At 41.2% G+C, this 18,949-nt stretch overlaps 1 protein-coding gene across 4 annotated transcripts in view; it reads left to right on the plus strand.

The window, feature by feature from the left end:
* The window catches only part of nrg2a (neuregulin 2a), a 78,495-nt gene that overhangs the window by 17,601 nt on the left and 41,945 nt on the right, over positions 1 to 18,949 (plus strand). Inside the window, exon 1 of one of the 4 annotated variants that reach the window (XM_076889137.1) lies at positions 9,280 to 9,469. The exons of the other annotated variants lie outside the window; for them this stretch is intronic. Within the exon in view, the coding sequence (XP_076745252.1) occupies positions 9,379 to 9,469 (91 nt within the window). The 5' untranslated portion in view covers positions 9,280 to 9,378. Of the gene's footprint in view, positions 1 to 9,279; positions 9,470 to 18,949 lie in introns of those variants that run through there. 4 annotated transcript variants of the gene reach the window in all.

The raw sequence follows: 18,949 nt of genomic DNA on the forward strand, positions 1-18,949 counted from the left end.
CTCTGGGCGATTCTTCATTACACTATCACCTCAACAAATTGTCCGGTAGCTTCACAGGAAACAACGTGGCAATAAAGAACAGTACGGATGATAACCTTTCACTGAGGCTCTCTCTCTCTCTTTGGCCTTCAATTACTATAGGCCCCGGGCTACTGCTTCACTCTCATCAAGCATCAGTTTCTTGTAGTCTGCTGGTTTTATCAGTAGATTCGGGCAGGTTTTATTTAGTCACTACTTGATGACAGACGTACCAGCGTTTTGTACTTCTATTTAGGTCATGTCACGGTAGTAAAATTTGTTCAGTCACTGGGAACAGAGTGTTGCTTAGAACGTGGAGCACATAACTCTCAGAGTAGTTTAGTTGTTTTGTTAATTTGGATATCTCACATTTCAGTCCACCTTCTTAAAAGGTACATACAGAAATAGTTCATCCTTTCCTCATCTGAATCTGAACACTTTTTTGTTTTGTTTTTATGGGGAATGCATGCAGATCGAGGAAAAAAGAAATTCCCAGCTCGATGTTGTTGCTTGCCGGTGCTTGTGCGTGTTATCCTTTTGGATAATTGGCTGAATTTCTCTAAATACATTTGCTATAATTCTGAGTCTGCAAGCATATGCATGCTTTCCTACGTCAGCTGGTTGTAGAATGGCTAGCTTCAAACCTTGCCTGCATTTGCGTTGTGATTCAAGCGTGAACACTGACATGCAGCCTCTGTAAGATTTAATAGACTGAAATAAACATTTGTCCGAAAACTGTGTAATATGACAGCCAATTATGCATTTTAGCAAAGAAAGCTGATGGTGTCCATGACAGGAACTTCAACCAAAAATAAACAAACAAAATGATAGGGAACAAAAGGACCATGGGAAGGGCAACGGTGTTTGTGTGCCGAAGTGTTGAAAAGAGGGGCTGCTGGCACTCCTGCTGGGCGCCTCCCGGTGTGTTTAAGGGACGTGTCCGGCCATGTTCACCCCCCACACACAGTACATATCCTGAGAGAAGGTTTGTTTCCTCAGGTATGTTGTAGGTGTGGATTGATGTGTGTCTTAACATGAAATAACTTTACACAGAATGGAATGGCTTGTTAGCGGTGTTTGGAAGTGGACCAAGATAAAATCCTGTCTCCCTCAACAGGGGTCTCCGACCTTGGGACAGATGTTTACTTTACAACAAAACTAACGAAAATATGCATCATTTGCAGATTGGAGATAAATTGCCTAATTCTGTGTTCTGTGACTGAACGTAATACCGAGGAGGAGCTGATAGAAGATTATGACGCTGCTGACTCGACCAGCAATAACATGTCGACGACTCAACCATTGTATTCCTCAGTATTTACAATATATATATACACGGATATTTCATTCATCACACCATAAGATGACTAGATACTTGACGCCCATGCACAAAGCAGTCCTTGTGTGCCGTCCGAGAACTGGTCTACAAACTGTGACGCCATCAAGTTGTAAACTGTGGACATTTTCCAGTGGAATGATTTGGGAAGTATGACGTAGGATAGTAACCCCACCCCCCGCCCCAACCCCCAAGGTTTTTCAGAAAATTTAGGCAATCATTAAAAATTTCTGAAATTCTAAAAAGGTAAAAAGCAAGCATGTCTGTTTGTGATTACTCCTGCGTGTGTGATGCATGCCAGGGCGTGTGTTTTTGTCGTTGGCTGTTCCTCTGTCCTTTAGCCTTGCTTTCTTCTGACCTTCCACCAGTGCTCCTGCTCATTATTGTGTTGCTCTAATCTGGAGGGGACAGGACTGGGTGCAGAAGTGTATTTATCTTCCTGCACAAATAGGACCTCTTTCCGTCTGGTCGTTGCTCAGCTTGTTGTTGAAAGATAGCGAGCAGCGTAGAGCAAGCTTCAGTGTGTGTGTGTGTGCAGAAGGAAACTGAGATGTGTCCCAGCTGGCCCACAGACCAGCACACTACCATCACCTCGCTGCAGCAAATGTAGACAAAAGAGGAAATATCTCCCTTGTGATACTGATACCCCTTAACTCTGGGGGTGTTTTACCCTAAATGAGAACGCAGCATTCCTCACAGTGGTCTGTTGTACTTGTAAAAGCCAGTAAGATCAGTGTTACAGAAAGTCCCTGCAGTGTGAGCCCCGTAGCCTCGTTTCCGCTTTTTCCCCATCACATCTGTTGGGATGTGTACTTTTACTACACATTGTCTAGGCATGTTTCTTTTCCTTCCCTTGTTGTCTTCATGACATTAGGCTTAGAAGCGAGGAGTTATCATACTGCAAATGGCCATGGGCCAGGAAACCACTGTAGGCAAGCCAGCAATACAAAACAACATAAAACGTACCTTGAAAAATATCCCAGTAGATGACTTCTCTGTTTGCCCTGTTAAAACTGTGAAAGGTCATTCTGGTTAAAATACTGGGTAATTATTTGACCTTAGTTTTGCACTGCAGTCAGTGAAACTCTGACCCTGTCTCCAGTGTCTTAGCATTTCATTTTTATCCATCTAAACCTGGTATAGCATGATATTATTATTATTACTTGGCTTTTTGAGCAATAGTAAATACTCTTGGCTGAAATTCAACTATTAGAATTTAAGCTAAAGCTTTGGTACCGCACCTCCATCACTAAGCTGGTGGTGGCTCGCCTTGAGCTTGAGCTTTAGCTAGCTTTGACCTCCTTCTTAGTGCCGGGGTTGTCAGTCGCCGCTGTGCTCGGCATTGGATTTAACTGCTTGTAGAGAGTTAGAGAGAGGGTTTTTTTTCCTGTGTGTGTGTTTGTGTGTGTGTGTGTGTGTGTGTGTGCCTTTGCAGTCATCTTGTCGCTTCGAGATGACCCAACCACAGCCTTGGCTTCCTGTCAGCTACATCTGGCTTGCCAGAGCTCAGTGTGAGGCACCATCAGCTGGGCCAGCTCTCTTGCCCACTTATCAAATTCACTCAATTTGAGACCACCTTGGTTTGGGCTCATGCCGCCAAAGCATGATCTAAGCTTACACATGCGTAGTGGCCTGTTTTCCAGGAAAAGCCTAGATTGGTGAAAAACAAACAAAGAGATAAGACAGAGTCTCGATAAGCCCAAGCTCAGCCACGAGGCAAAAAACAGAATCGCAAATGACTTGACCAAGGAGCTGCATTCAGTGTGTGTGAAACACTTCACAGTGTCCTCATTGTGACATGTTTGTGCTTCTCTAAAAGCACATTCTGGAGATAAAGAAAAGTGCAGAGCACAAAAGGAATTTGATTTGATGTGAAGAATGCAAAGCAGAGAACGGATGAGCGTATGTTTTTCAAGGGGGGGTGCTGATAAGAAAACAACCTTCCCGTGTTTTCCCATGTGTACATTTATGTTTCGGTTTTAAACCATGTATGAAAACGTCATTGGTGGATTCACTTAAAAAAAAGTTCAGATATGTTTACACATGATTTATTTAAATCCGCAATGTAAATGTTTGTCAGTCATGGAAATTTGGGGGTATTGGTGTTATTATTGTGTGGTTATAGAAACAGATATAACAGGTATACTATTAATAGCTCTATATGTATTTCATAATTCTATGTAAGATGGGGAATTTTTGTTGTTGTTGTCAGTTTAAGAGCTAAAATGTACGCAATGGAAAAACCCCACTATCTTGTGATTCAGATGTGGCAAATTAAAGGTCCGTTTTAGTAAACTACATGCAAGTGGTTTGTATTTACTACACTACGAGTGGAAAAAGGTCAATTTGAAATGCATCAGTGGCCCACGTGCATCTTTTATTTACATGCGGATGCACCTGTGTGTTTGCATGCGTATGCGTACGAGCGTGTTTGAGGGGGTCTGTTTGTATTTGAGTGTGACAGTGTATACTTTGTCAGCCTGAGGACACTTAGATTGAGTGTGTGTTGTTCTCTCTGGCGAGAGTGCACATATGTGTTTGCGTGAAGACCTCGTTCTATGTGGGTGTGTGTTTGATAAACTGTGAGAGCATGTGGGAGACTGTTTGTCTATTCATCTGGGTGAGAGCAGGAGAGATAGAGCAGAATGAGGCGGTGGAAGAGCAGATCTGCTTCCAGCCTCTATCTTCAAGTCAATCTGCTCCGTCACACAAACCTCTTTATGTCTCCTTTGGCAGAAGGGAGGGAGACGGGCAGAGAGAAAGAGAGCGCGAGACAGACAAAGAGACTCAGAAAATAAATATGTTTAAATGGTGGATGAATACAAGAGGAGGAGAGAAGGAGAGAGATTCAATCAGGCAACCTTAAGAAGATAGAGCGGATTTTTTTGTTTAAGAGGATCAAAGTCATACTCAGCTACTCAGACAGCATCTGTCATTTAAAATGTTTGTTCTATTTTAATCTCAGCAATGAGCTATTCTTATCCAGCTGAAAGGATATGGCTAGCGAACGTGAAATTCAATGACTTTAATATTTATTTTCATCATCAGGGAGCAGAAAATTGTTTTACAGAGTTTGTCAGTTTAGCCCCACTGGAAGTCGAGAGGCAATTGACATCCTGTAGAGCTTTCTGTACAGTTTCCTGCACACACACGCAACACATTCAATGCACGCACAATTTTTGTATCTCTCTTGCTCTCAAGCACACATAACCCCACACTTCATCACATTACCATGAGCAAGGCCAAAAAAAAAAGGAATCAGCTTTCAGTTGTGAAACAAAGGAAAAGCACACACAACAGTACATCTGTGTGAGTAGGTGTTTGTCTGCCTGCAGTACAGGCATTAAGAGCAAAACGTAACATAAATCAAAATCTGCTTAATGGTAGGTCTGACGCTAATGTATGGCTGCCATTCTCTCTCCTCTTCCGTTCTGGCAGCCGTCCAGATTAGGAAGACAGTCGGTTAGAGTTGGGAGGCACAGAGATCAAATCTGGTGGCAGGGTTGGACTGTTATTGCAGTATCATGCCCCACCGGCTGATGAGTTGCTGTGCTCGTCTCTTGTTCCTCTCAGCCGCAATCAAACCTGTCACAGTGTGAGTCAGCGTGGCCGTAAGTGGGGAAGATGCCTCTTGCCATTAAATCAATCAGTTATCAGACACACCAGTCACATTTTGTCCACTGTGGAGCCACATCTAAAGCTGTGAGAGGTGTTGGTGATGTCACGTGTCTGTCAGAGCGAGCTAGTGAAGGATGGAGACTGGTACAGAGCGGGAGAACTGAACAAACTGGGAGGCTAAAGAGCTGAAATCTCATTTTCTCAGTGGCCTTGAGAGTGGAGCATGCTCAGTGCTGATGTTTGTCATCTCTCCCTCTCTGAGATGCTACTGCAGTGCTTCCCAGCAGGCTTGGCACAGACTTACTCATGGACATCTCTCTTATAGAGCGATACAGTAGCCAGGCTGCAGCTGCTCGGAAGATGCTTCCCTCTGCGTTTCTTTTTTTTCTCGGTGTTGCTCCGTCCCCCCACGCCCTCTTATCTTACCTGTCTTTCAGTTCAGCCTCCCTCACTCTTCCTCCCATTGTATTTCTCGCACATTATCTCCTACTTTCTCACTAGCATCCTCTCTGCTTTCGCTCTCCCGGTCTCTCATCCTCTCTCCGCCCCTCCACATCCCTCTCTCACATACTCTAGTTGCTACCTTTAAGACTGCGGTTGCCATGGTGACAGCTATGTGCTGCAGAAACGTCAAAGAGCTGAATCCACACAGGATCACTTCCTTGTTTTAACACTTGTGTTCTTTGCTGTCGTTTCCCTCTGGTTTCTGGCAGCTCCCCTTAAATAACAGACGGACACGCTTGATTTGAATGCATCCAACCATTTTGCCATGCTGTAAATGAGGCAGCAGAAGCAACTTGTGGCTTCTTTTCTGTGATCCCGATCCCAGCTGTTGCTGAGCACACTCATTAGTAACACTCAGATTTGGAATCTCCGTTGACCTTGGCGCAGCTGACCTTGAGAAACCAGCCCCTTTCTGGGAACTCCAGATGTCACCGACATTGATTTGTGTCACGTCTCCACTCCACTCAGCAGCTCGCAAGGTGACATTAATCGATGGCGTCTCGACCCTCCTCGGCTGTTGCTGGCCACACGTTGTCCGCTTGTGCAGGCATTTGTAGCACATGCACATGAGCAAACAGCAGCTGTCAAATTCATGCAGACAAATCTGGGTTTGCTGCAAACTCTTTGGTTACTACCACACAGCATGTCTTTATTTCAGGCACAATGTGTTTTTTATTCCAGCAGCACAGCTCAGCGTGTGGTCAGCTGAGGAACAGATGCCTTGTTAAAAAGGTGAATGCAGCAGGTGGGGCTGTTTTCTGTCATCTGTTGAAAGGGACATTAGTTTCACTCACAAATTCCCTCTTTCATGCTTTTTTTTTTTAACCCTGTCTTCCCTTCTCTTCCTCCATTACTGCTGTTTTTTTCCCATGCTTTCTATTTATTCTAGCTCTTTTTTACTTCTGCTTCTCGTAGAAGGTTTGGTCCTCTTTCTTCTCCCCCTTGCCTTTGCCTCACCTCTGTCAATCAAAAATATAGATGTTTGTTAAAAGCAGGCACTTTACCTTGCTTTAAGTCCTGAGTATACACTTTGCTGGAAAAAAATAGCTGACAGATGTAAACAGTAAAACCTAATGGCTGTTTAAAGCCATTATGTCTAAAGAGATAAACTCTTGTGCTTATGAAAGGGCTTTTTTAAGGAGTATCAGAATGATGATGTGCAGGTATGTTGCTGTTAGGAGGCTGGAGCTCAGCTCCATCATGCAGGGAAGCTATCTTCCCTTTTCTGGGAGAAGCAATGAAGGGGTTAGGAGACAACCAGAGATGGGATCTATGAAGCATTTATGGGTAGGGCATATATCTATGGAGGATCTATGTATGAAGTTACAGAGGTTGGCTCCTTTTTTCTTTGATTTCTTAAAGTTTTGCCACTCCCACACTGGTCTATTGTGTCTCTCCACCTACAGACCCTAATCCAAGGACAGCCCACGGCTGCTGAAAAACAGCAGATGCTTTAGAGTAGTGTAGAAAAAAAGAAAAGAAAAAAGAAGAGATCTACATGTTCATGATCTACATGTTCATGACCATATTTGAGTTTGGGTGTGTAAAATGTGAGTTTATTTCAGACTTCCATTGTACTCCACAAGGTCATATACAAAACGCTAGACCTTGTTCAGAGCTTAGGTTCTTAAAAACCTAATTTCCTCACAGTGTGTTGTCTACTACAAGTCCGCCTCCCCTCACTTTCATGTGCATGCTCATGCAGTTCTTGCATATTTTATGTAACCGTCCCAATGGGAGACACTTGTGGCAAGCAGGCGATTGTAAAGCTCATTCGTTTGCATCCACACTCTACGCTGCAGATTTTAGCACGCGTTAAAAGAAATGTTTACAGAACCTAAAGGTACATGTTGCTGTTCAAGATCAACATCACACAAATGCCCCTATAGCTAAATACAGTACACCCTCATAGGTGATGTCATCCTGTGTCATTTACATCTCGTGGCTCCGTTTGAATAGATTTTGAGATCTTAGAAGAGCATGATGAGCGATGCCCTGAGAGACTAATCTTCTCCCAAATCTGCATGAAGTCATCCTAAAAGGCACGCTTTTCTTTTTTTTTGTTCCGACGTCACAAATCCTCGCGTACATGACAGATGCATGAATCGCAATCCCATCCCACCCACACTCAAGCAGTACTTTGAGCAAGTCTCATCTTGTAGGATAGAGGGGGAGGAAGTGCGTTTTGAGACTGCGGGGCAGCGGGGGGGATAAAGGTGGTAAAGGGGCAGTTTTCTGTGATACTGCATCCCCTTAACAGTACACAGCTTCAACTGCTGATTTGTTATGTCACTGAGAACAAGAGAGGGAAAGCAGAAAGAGCCAGTTGTTTTTGAACTAGAAAAATCTCCACCTTGAACCTTACTGGCATGTCAAACACTGGCCTTGAATCGACCCCTCCAGGTTCCTTGCCCACAGCTTATGCCACTGAGTGAGCTGACCTGTTAAGACATGACCCTTCGGCTGCCCCTTTCAATCCCTGCTGCTGCCGCCTACTCCCAAGCGGCGTCAGGAATCCTCTGAGGGCTTGACTGAGATGGTCTCACATGTGACTCATCTACAGATTTCTTTTTTAAAACATGAGTTTCATTGAGTCATTGTGCTCTTGTTTCGAAGGCACATTTTTCTTTTTTTTTTCTTTTTTTTACATAGTCACATCTTGAGCTATGTCAACTAAAGATAACAGATTAACTGATGTTGTAGTTATGTTCGCTTTAAATGCTGTTTCACACAAATATAAAGAGAAAAAATATCCTTTTTATATTAGAGTCAGGCAGGACGGTGATTGCCTATTTAATATTTAAGTTTCTGCCACTTTTGGAGCCACACATGTACCTCTACTGACTTTCAACTTTCTCCATTTTCCTAAATTCCTCTAAATTATGAATCCCTAAATTCTTTGAATACACAGAATGCAACAGAGGCATGAAAAACTGAAATGCACATTCAACTTTCAGAGATAAGGAAATATCAGACATTTTATTTTGACGTTCTAGCATTTTTGTGGTGACGCACTTTGTGATATTTATCTTGAAAGGCGCTGTGCGAATAAAATTTTACTTTTACTGTAAAAGCTGGCATTCTAATACTTATTGCTGTGTGGACATTGATGACACCGGGCTAACAGCGGCAGTGAAAGGCAGAAAGACACCCGGAGACAAGCTCAAACTTGCCTGTAATACTTAGAGGTGCTAACAGACAGAGAGAGGAGAGGAAGGGGAGCAGACCGGCAGAGCCGATTTCTGTGTAGTTCTGCAAGAAGCAGTCTGTCGCCGATTGGGATCTGACATTTTGGCACCTCGCGCACACACCGCTCTCTTACACGCATCCACTGAATCTGTTTTCAACAAATGTTTAACAGATGTGAAGTGTTTTGGGACCCCAAACATCAACCTGGTAAGGGGCAAGTCTCCGCCTGAATTATGTGGCTGAGGTCAGCAGTGCAAAGTGGACAGCTTAACTTGTCTCACTTCACTTTCTGCACGCTTCATTACAAATGAGAGGATGCTGCTGGGACAGGAGAAACAGAGCCATGGAGCTTGAATGGGCTGACTTCAGATTTTCACGTGTACTCACTCGATTTCTCACTTTGTCCTCAGCTTTGGCTTCTGGGCCTGGAAGACGCTGTACTTATCTGATAGATCCAGTAAGACAACAGTTGATTGCCTTAAAGCAATGGGAAATGCTTTCTTTGCCTCCCCCACCTTTTTTCTTCCCTCCTCCTTCTACAGTATTGCCCCTTCCTGCTCCTCTCTCTCCCTCCTCTCTCCTCTTATTGGAGCCAGTTTATATAGGAGGAGAAACGCTCTAACCGGCTCAGAGTCTGGTGGTGCCCACTTACCACACGTTCCCAAAAAGGACTACCTGGTTTTTTTCCTAAGGATTTACTAACATCTGACAGCATGACAGAGAACGGAAAGAGGAAAGATAAAAAAGGGAGAAAGAGGGTGGGTAAGAAAGGACAAAAGGAGACAGAAGGTGATCCCACTAAAGGTAAAATTAAATGGCAGATGATTTCTGTGTAACGTGTGTTCCGCTTTGTGTGTGTGTGTGAGACAGAGAGAGAGAGTGACAAAGAGAAAGATTTGGAGAACGGGAACAAGTGAGATTAAGTTTGTGTTCTGCAGCTTTATTACAAAAGTGTGGGAAAGTAAGTATTCCCTCAGCTTGTCAAAGCTTGCTGCTAGGTTGTCACATGGAAAAGACTTCTCAGGTGGTCAGCTTGAAAGAGAAACATCTGGTTTTGGCAGCACTTCGGGATTGCATGGAAGTCAAATGAAAGGACTTGTGTACAGAATAAGCTTTCAATTAATCCCTGCACCTCACACGACCAAAGTGTCGTTTTATTAAAAGGTCTCTGAAAACTGGTGACTGGCTACAACACGCTTGTGTTAGGTCACAGTTCTGTTGCTGTATCACAGTGCTTTATACTTTTAAAAGCAGTGCGTGTAGCTGTAAATCATGTTTCATTACACAGTCTTTAACGGGGTTAATAATTTAAGGGTTTAGCCGTGTTTTCAGTGCTCATCAGAATTTTAGTCCGTGGTGAGTCATTCAGTGTGAAAGTGTCTCCGTATTTTTGCTCGAAGCCACTTATGAAATTTGAATAAAATGGAAGCTGTTTGTCTTTCAGAGTCACTAAGGTGGCGACGTGCTTGCTCAGTAGAGGATCCTACAAGCTGCAGCATGTCACTGTAGGTTGACCTCAGGTCATGGGGAAGCACAATCCCTATTTTAGTGGCATCCAAAAACAAAACTTTGTTTTTTACTATAGCCACAATGTGTCATCTTCCGTTTGATCAGATACTCTATTTTAGGCTCGGTCTCTTCATCTTTATAGTCATTTTGATGCCACTGATCTCAGTTCTGTCAGCTTCCAACAGATAACCATCAAGACTAGTCATATGATTTCCAAAAAAAACCCCAACAACCCCAAAACAGTGTGTTTACACCACTTAATTCTTTAAATTGCACTCCTTTCATCCTAAATATGCTATCGTAGCTATTTTTTGTCCTATTTACTTTATATAATCGTTCTATTACACATGCAGATCTGATCATATAAATAATTCCCAGTCGTCATTCCAAGTGTGATTATGATCTATAAACATGTCAGGTAAACAGCTCCCCAAACGAAAGGGGACTTGGAATACTTGCAGATTATCTGTGTGTGTGTGTGTGTGTGTGAGAGAATTTGCCGCACAGCTGCTGTGCACACAGAAAACAGCTGCATGTAATGTGTATCTTCTAGTTTATTTTTTCTGCTTGTCACAAAATGAATGGAAACAAACTGTGTTTGCCTGTTGTGGTATTTTGCACAAAGCATTTAATGTTACTGTAAATGTCTTTTTGTAGCTGTCACGTGTTGATACATGTCTTATGTCCGTTTTGTATGAGTCCCCCAGAGCACAATCATTTGATCTTTGAATCATCATTTTCTTGGTAAAAACTTGATTCATCTGTGTGAGGTGACACGTTCACCTGTTTTAAAACTGAGCTTTCAAAGTAGGTCAAATGAATACATTCACGTGGGTGACAATTACCGTATACATACTAAAGGTACTAGCACAACATCAGACGTGTTTTATGAGCCTTGGCTCCAAAATGAAAAACACACTCCTTTCTGTTGTACTTGGAGAGAATCAGCTTCTATAAATTTCCTCAGTCTGATCTGATTCCTTATGAAATTTTGCCAGCATTTAATAACCATTTTATTATCAGACCTGTATGTTGTCATCTATTCTACTTTATTTGTCTTTGTTTTGTTCAAAACAGAGTACAGTATACAGATATTCCAGCTTGCTAACTTACAGCGCACTTGCAGCATACTTGTAATGTAACGCTAAGACTGCCTTGTAGATTACCTATCTGCTGCCTATACACTCACTGGAATATGGTCACGTATTGCTGGATAACGGCTGGTCTTGGTGTGACTGTCCTCAATCAATCACAGACATTACAGGGTTAAAAAAATAAGACAGAATTCTCCCGGGTTCCTCAGCTTCCCTTAAAATAAAATTTTACATTTTATTTTAAGCATATCATCTCACAGTAGGTACTTGTCAGCTATAATTACTTTTTTCAGCAATTGGACTAGAAAATATTTCAGTGTTGATTTTAGGGAATACTCCTGCTACAGTGTTACATGATGACTTCCTTTCACATCTCTGCCTTTGAGGGCTACGTTTATTGTGTCTGTAAGTTGACACTCTTTGGAGAAAATTGCACAAGTTTTCTAATGAGGCAGGTCTAGGGTGGGAAAGGCAGAACTTCTACAGGTCCCGACAAAGACATTTCTGCTAAAGCGTTGGTCCTCGCTGGCAAGTAAGACACCAGAGCAAGGGGAAAACTGGAAAAGTATTTTATTTTTCACAGACTTCCTCCTACTTCTAATACCAAGACAGAACAAGGCATGCTCTTTTTTTTCTTTTTCTTTTTTTTGGCTTGCGTGCCTAGTGAGCGTGGTAATAATTAATTATGGAAGTGAAGAGCTTATTCCTTCCTTTTGTGCCAAGTGTTTTTTGCCATGTGCTAACACCCACCACACCTTTAAATTGAAGAATTCCAGAGTTTACATCAAGTAATCTTATTTATGGCAACCAATAGTCAGAGGAGTTAATGGTGAAAGATCAGACAGCCTCAACTTCTGATTCAGGTGTGATCTTGCTTCTTACAGCTCTTACTCAATATATTTATTTTAATGTGCTATTACAAGCTCCTGCTGGAAACAGGAAAAGGATTGAGAAAATAAGTAAGACGACATTGATTCTAGATGATAGAATACAATAAATCCTCAATAACTGTGCCTGTGTTTATGTTAGGTTCGCTGCCATTCTGCAAACGTCTTATGGAAAAGTTGTCTGAAAGAAAATACCTTAAAAATAACTTATGATAAAGTTTAAGTTTGTGGGATATCAGAACTGTCTTCCCATAAAAGTAGACCTCTGCATCCCATCTTTCTGTCCCTCTCTGTCTTTACAATGTTTGTTCACCAATCTCAGTGGCTGGGGTTAGGAGACCAGCAGCTGTAGTAATGGCTGTAGTCAAATCCCTACAGCCATTTGAAAGTGTATTACACATCTAGCAGAAACAGAGTATCATGGGCATCCTGCTGGAATCTCTTTCCAGCTGCTGCCCTTGTTTGATCTACCAACACACGAGAAGCTTTTCTTTCTTCTGTCTTGCTTTCATTTTATTGCTGTTTGGGTTTCGTCAGTTACCCCCCAGACCGTTTTTCCCCCTTTTTAAAAAAAACAAAACAAAACAAAATTCCTCACCCTTTCAGGTAACGCTATAGATAGAGACTCAAGAACCAAAAATACCCAGCTTGGTTTAAACCGTCGAATGGAGGGCCGGAAGTAGTCGAAAGCTTCGTGGAGCCATGTAGGGAGGTGTTGATGCGAGCATCCCTTTCGCATTCATTCCCATATCGATGTAAAAATACTTCTTGGTAGAATAAACAAATGTCTTATTTAAATTTGTTATGCCATGTCATATTTAAATTACACAGAAGGCAGCAGCTTCTGGGAATCAAATACCAAGGAATTCTGATTTGTGTAAAGCATTTGCATGGCGCTTATCGTGGCACAGTTGGGGCATTGAACATAACAGTAACGACTATGGTTATATTAATGGAAACTTCCTGAACATAAATGTCACTTACAGCTAAATAAGCACAGGGTAAGGCCCTAACATGGAATTATAATTTTGTTTATTTATTTTTTTCAAATTTATATGCTAATAGTGTAGTGGTTTACACATGACAAGCGGAAGATTCCCAGGATCCCAGGAGGAAACACTATTGCCTTTGGGACTCTGTCAGGAAGGGCACCTGGGGTAAAACCTTTGCCAAGTCACACTTGCGTCACTACCCACTGTAGCTTTTGTGATGTTAGCTTACAAAAGAATGATAAATAAACTACTTTACTACTCTTTAATTAGCGGTAACTGAAATGTATAAAACCTCAGCAGTACAAAACAACTAAACAACAATTAATGCAATAATCAATAAAACATTAATGCAAAATGTCCCAGTGGCAGGTGGGTCACACATTGGCTTTAACATTTTGTGCATGACTAGGTAGCATTAGCAATTTCTGGCTGACAGCCTCTGTGGTTTGTTTTTTGAATAAATTTTAACAACATACATCAGTTTTTTCTTATTAGATTAGGGATGCCCAATGGGATATCCTGGTTTTTAAGGTGGGCTGTGGCACTCTTAACCATTCAAGACCTGAACCATAATGAAGCGATGATCCTGGACCGTGCTATAGACATGATAGAAGAAATTTTAGTTTTTTTTATATACACATATATTTTAATGTTGCAAACAAAATTCTATAGTACTTGGACTCTGAAACAAACATGGTTTTGCAAGCACTGCACTGGCAAGCATGGAGGAAACATTGTGAAACATGGACTGGTAAAAGTTTACCTTTTGTGTGTTCAACAAACTGTAAATAGAAGCCAGTTCTGCTGCTTGTAAGCAAATCTAAATGGAAGAACCTCTTTTGGTCCCAAGTGAACCAGTGCGATAATCCAAAATACAGATGGGGTGAGATAAGACCTTTTGAATTCACAATTGCATCTTCAATGTTTAGTCTATTTTTGTGCCCTGCTTTGGAGTCTTGATGACTACTGACTGACTACTATATTTAACTCAAGTGTCAGCATTGAATTCATAGGAAAATTACTAGAAAGGAGAAGTGATTAAACCCAGGATTCATTTACTCAAAAGAGTTTTGAATTGCAGTCATTATCACTTCTGTCAAACGTTCATCATTCAGAACAGTAGTCACAATTAAAATCTGACATGCAGTGTTGGTAAGAGAGAGGTCACATATAAACAATGTCCCAGATAATTATTTGGTGAAAGTGCACTAGATGTGCTGGGAGGCTGTTGAAATGATCTCTTTGAACAGATGTTGAGTTACAGTGACTAGTGTGAGGTGCTTGAAGACCATTCCCACATGCAAAACCCATTTCTCTGGCTGTCTCACCATGTAATTTGTCTTTTGACAACGTGCAGTGAAGTGACATAACACCAGAGTAATCAGGGATACTTTGTCTAGAAAGGAAAACACAAAGGCATGCCTCAGATTCCTTGTCTAAGCTCCTGGAAGTAAAACAGAATCGTTCACTCAATAAGAGCACTGTATTGTTAATTCATCAAGTAACTTTGTTTCTGAACAACTCTCTGGGCTGAGGTTTCCAACTGTTACCCAAGACATGAGCCGTTGACACACCGGATAGGCTTCTATTCTCAAATTGGGTTTTTATAGTCCATATCTGCAGCTGCCCCTGTGCTTCAAATTGAGAAAATCAGGCTGTTGTTGAGGCGAGGGTTTATCATTACTCCCTGAAACTTTTTCCACTGCTGTAATGGAAAATGAGACAACTGCTTGTCCCCAAGAAATTATTTTATTTTCAAGGATAACGAGTCTTTATTATCCTGTTGGAAAACATTAATTGCACTTGGTAAAATGAACATGCTCTCTAAAAAAAATGTATGTTGGCCTTTACTTTGTTGCACAGCCTGCACAATAATGTCCATTAAACTGTTGATTGAATAGTGCTTTTTTTCCATGTGTCGTTCCAGAACTGAGCTACTACATCACAAAGTACATGGATTTTAAATCCTTCTTTGTGCTAATGTATACATGGTTTAAAGTTACCATTAAATGTATATCAAAGATTCCTTGCGTCTTCATTAGCACGGTATACTGGAGTACTCCCTCTCACACATCTGGCTTATTGTTTGATGAAAAGTGCAGCTCTGTTTTCCTGGAAGTTTTCCAGTCAAGGACGAAACTTGTTTAATTTGCTTGGCAAGGACAGGCCTGTGTCCAGACAAAGCACTAAACATTCTATACGTTTCAGCCTCATTCCCGCTCCGCGCTATGACTGACAAGGCTGTCCCCAGGCAATGTGCTGGGTCTGGCAGAGTTGAGTGTGTAGGGAAATCATGCACAGTATTTTCATTTATGTAGAATTGGGACCCATGTAAATTCTGTAAGCTTTGTATGTCACTAAATAGAAAAGTAGAGAATAATATCCTAATTAAATTGAAATAAAAGTCCTTGAGAGTGTCTGAGTAAGCTGCTTATTAAACATGACACATGTGTACTCTATTTTACTGTATTCAACAATGCAGTTACAGCACAGCTGATTCATTTTTGGTAATTTTCCATTAGCTCTGCAATGTGAAGAGTACCAGGAGCCTACATTGTGAAGTCTTATCTCCATTGAGTTTCCAATCCTGTGTAATATATTAGATTTAATAAATAAATGCTTAATGAAGTACATCTGGAGCATCAGGAGTCTTGCACTCACTATATGGTCTTGCTGCAGGCTGTCGATAAACCAGCCCCACTAGCAGAGTTGATTTTGAATGGTAATATACAATATGTGAAGCCTATATAACGTTATGACTCTCTGCAAAGCCACATTTATGTCTTACTGCATAAATAAGGTTTTATTGTCCCAAACCACTGTCGCGCCAAGTGCTTCCTCAAAGGGGATCTTTGGGTTTTCTCTATAATACCGTAAGGTCTTTACTTTACAGTGTTAAGTGCCCTGAGATGACTGTGGTTGTGAGATGGAGTTATGTGAATATAACTGTACTGAACTGGATGAAATTGAACTGAACTGAACCGAATGTGTCAAGCAGTTGCAGCGCACAAATCCATATTGAGACCGTAAGCTCATTAAAGTTAGTACGTGCCACCTTACAGTGGCACATCTGCGACTCTCCACTGTGTAGGAGTCTTTTCCAGCAGGATGTTGTTCACAGATAAAAGTTCCTTGTTTTTCTCCAGTAATTTTAGTATCAAATGCCAGCTATTGAACTAAAAATACCAGCTTTTCCATTGATCTCTGTTGGTTGGGATCTATTTTAAATCTGACATTTTTCTCTCTTTGATCCCTGAAAAAAGCAGTGTGTGCAACACAAGCACAATTTTCTAATTATAGTATTCACTATTGTAGAGTAATCGTGGTTTTTACATTCTTTTATGTTTAAAACTGGTTTCTGAGGCCTAACTCGAGCTATCTAACAATAACCTTCAGCAATTAAGATTACTTCACTAAATATCAGAAATGTTTTTGGCAAAACGTGAGTAACAACGGTTACTCAAAAAAGTAATTTATTATACACTGCTTGTTACTTTTCTCAAACGCAGTTAAATTCAGTAAGTTAATTACTCACCAATTACTCAGTAATTTGTCAAACTACTTATTAGATTACTTTCACATTACTCTGTTAAATGAGTTGAAAAGCATAGTCTCATAATGACCAGGTAACTTATAAACCTGAGGATATAGTCCCACAGACCAACACACATCTCTATACTAATGAGGACCAACACAGGATCTTTCATTTTAGCATTTATATATGAACATGAAGTAAAGATATAGCTAGCCAAAAGAGACCTTAATGCGGTTGCCACAGTGACTCTACTGTAGGAACATTTACAGGTAGAAATGGAGGCTACAATGCTCAAAATATGAGCAACAAGTTCAGGGTCTGGCTGCTGGGCTGGAGTCGGCATACACTCTTTGCTAGCTTTGCATTAGCATGCTATCTGTGCAGATGCTTGCAAGTTGTGTTATGTAAGTATAATGCAGCTATTTCTGTCCTGGGGGCGGTTTTCAGTATTTCAGCATTCTTGTCCTTTCGTGCAAAAAAAATAAAAAAATGTCCGTATCTTTACTCCTTAAAAGTTGTACACCTCCTGCAGGCAAACTGAATTTAGCTGATTGTATCAGGAGTGCAGGGGAAGAAAAAGGGACGTTTGTATTTGTTGTTGTTGTTGTTGTTGGGGTTTTTTAACTGCCAGGTGAACAGATAACTGAAAAACCTTTTGAAGTGCAAGTATAATAATTAATTATAAAGTAATAACTGTATAATAATTATTATTGTAAGTAATAATTATGTAATAATATAAATAGTGTAATTATAAATAATAATTATAATGCGTTAGTGTTCTTAGCAAAATTCTATTTACAAGAATGAATGATTTGTCTACATCATACTTTTGCTTCAGCTGAGGAATCATTTCATGTCCGTTACTGAGAGATCCATGACTGGGACCATGAGCACTGACCTCCGGCTCCTGTCAGGAGAATTAGCGCCAAGTGGCCCGGGAGATCGAGCACAGGTCTGTGTCAGGATGTAGAGTGGAGGACACACTGTCAGTTGTAGGACACACTGACAAGCTTGGCTGCAACAGAGTTCCTAAATGTCACATCTGCTTGGCTTACATGGCACCGGAAAGTGCTTGCATTTCTGTTCCTGTGAATAATAGAGTATATTGAGGTAGGATCAGTAATAAGCAACAGTGACCTCTGCAGAACTGACAAGGAACAATACCTTCAAAAGTAGCGCACAAACCTGTGGTTATTGTTTAACAACGGTATACGTTTGGAATGCCACATTTTAAAATGTGAAAATGCTGTTATGTAGATATAATCAATCTACAGATATACCTGTAGCTGCATCAAAACCCACCACTGTCACCCGCTGCCCACTTAAACACACACAGAACATAAAAACTGCAGCATCATTAGAGTTTTTCTCTCTGTGCAGACATGTCGCTTAACCAGGTCAGTGAAGTGGGACAGTCTCTTTAAAAAAAAGAGGACAACAAGGGATAATTTCGGTACACTGCTATTTCAGTGTTTAATTGAAGTCATTACCTGTGTGTACTTCATTTTGCTTGTCATGCTTTGTCTTCATTCAGCTGTCATCCTTTGATGCACCACAAATAGCTGCAATTTGTGGGACCACTCAACTCAGCAAATGCATGAAATTTTAAATGTTACACATGGAGCAGGAAATTGTGTGTGTGTGTGTGTGTGTGTGTGTGTGTGTGTGTGTGTGTGTGTGTGTGTGTGTGTGTGTGTGTGTGTGCGTGCGTGTGCGCATTAGGGTTTGGAGGGGGCTCTCGGCCAGCCCTGGCTGACCCTTGTTCACCTCTTTCCTCTTGCTCCGCCCTGGATGAGTTTTCTCCTAAACATGTGTGCAGCTGTCAGCTGGCAAGTGTTTGTGTGAATGAGTGAGTGTGTCTGTGTTGTCTGTTTTGTGTGTGCTTTGGATGCAGATCATTTTCATATTTCAATTAAAATCTTTTCCTCTTCTGGGGACTAAAGAAAGGGGAAAGAAAAGTTGCAAGAATTTACAGAGTGTACTGCCGAGGCACTGATCATTGATATGAGCATACAGAGAAAGAAATGAACACACAAGAAATTCACTCAAAGTTTAACATTTCTGGGCAAAACAAGGGTTTTGTGCTCTTGCAAAGCACAATACTGTAACAAACAGAAGAGCTATAATTAAATCCCTTTTTTTGTTTTTGTTGTTCCCATCATCACAACAGACTAGTTGTTATGCAGTCATAATGTTATTGGCTTTTCTTGCGTACAGATTGGCTTTAAAGTTTGCGGTTACAGATTTTCTAGATCAGCCAATGGATG

This window comes from Maylandia zebra, linkage group LG10, assembly GCF_041146795.1.
Source record: "Maylandia zebra isolate NMK-2024a linkage group LG10, Mzebra_GT3a, whole genome shotgun sequence".
Lineage (NCBI taxonomy): Eukaryota > Metazoa > Chordata > Actinopteri > Cichliformes > Cichlidae > Maylandia > Maylandia zebra.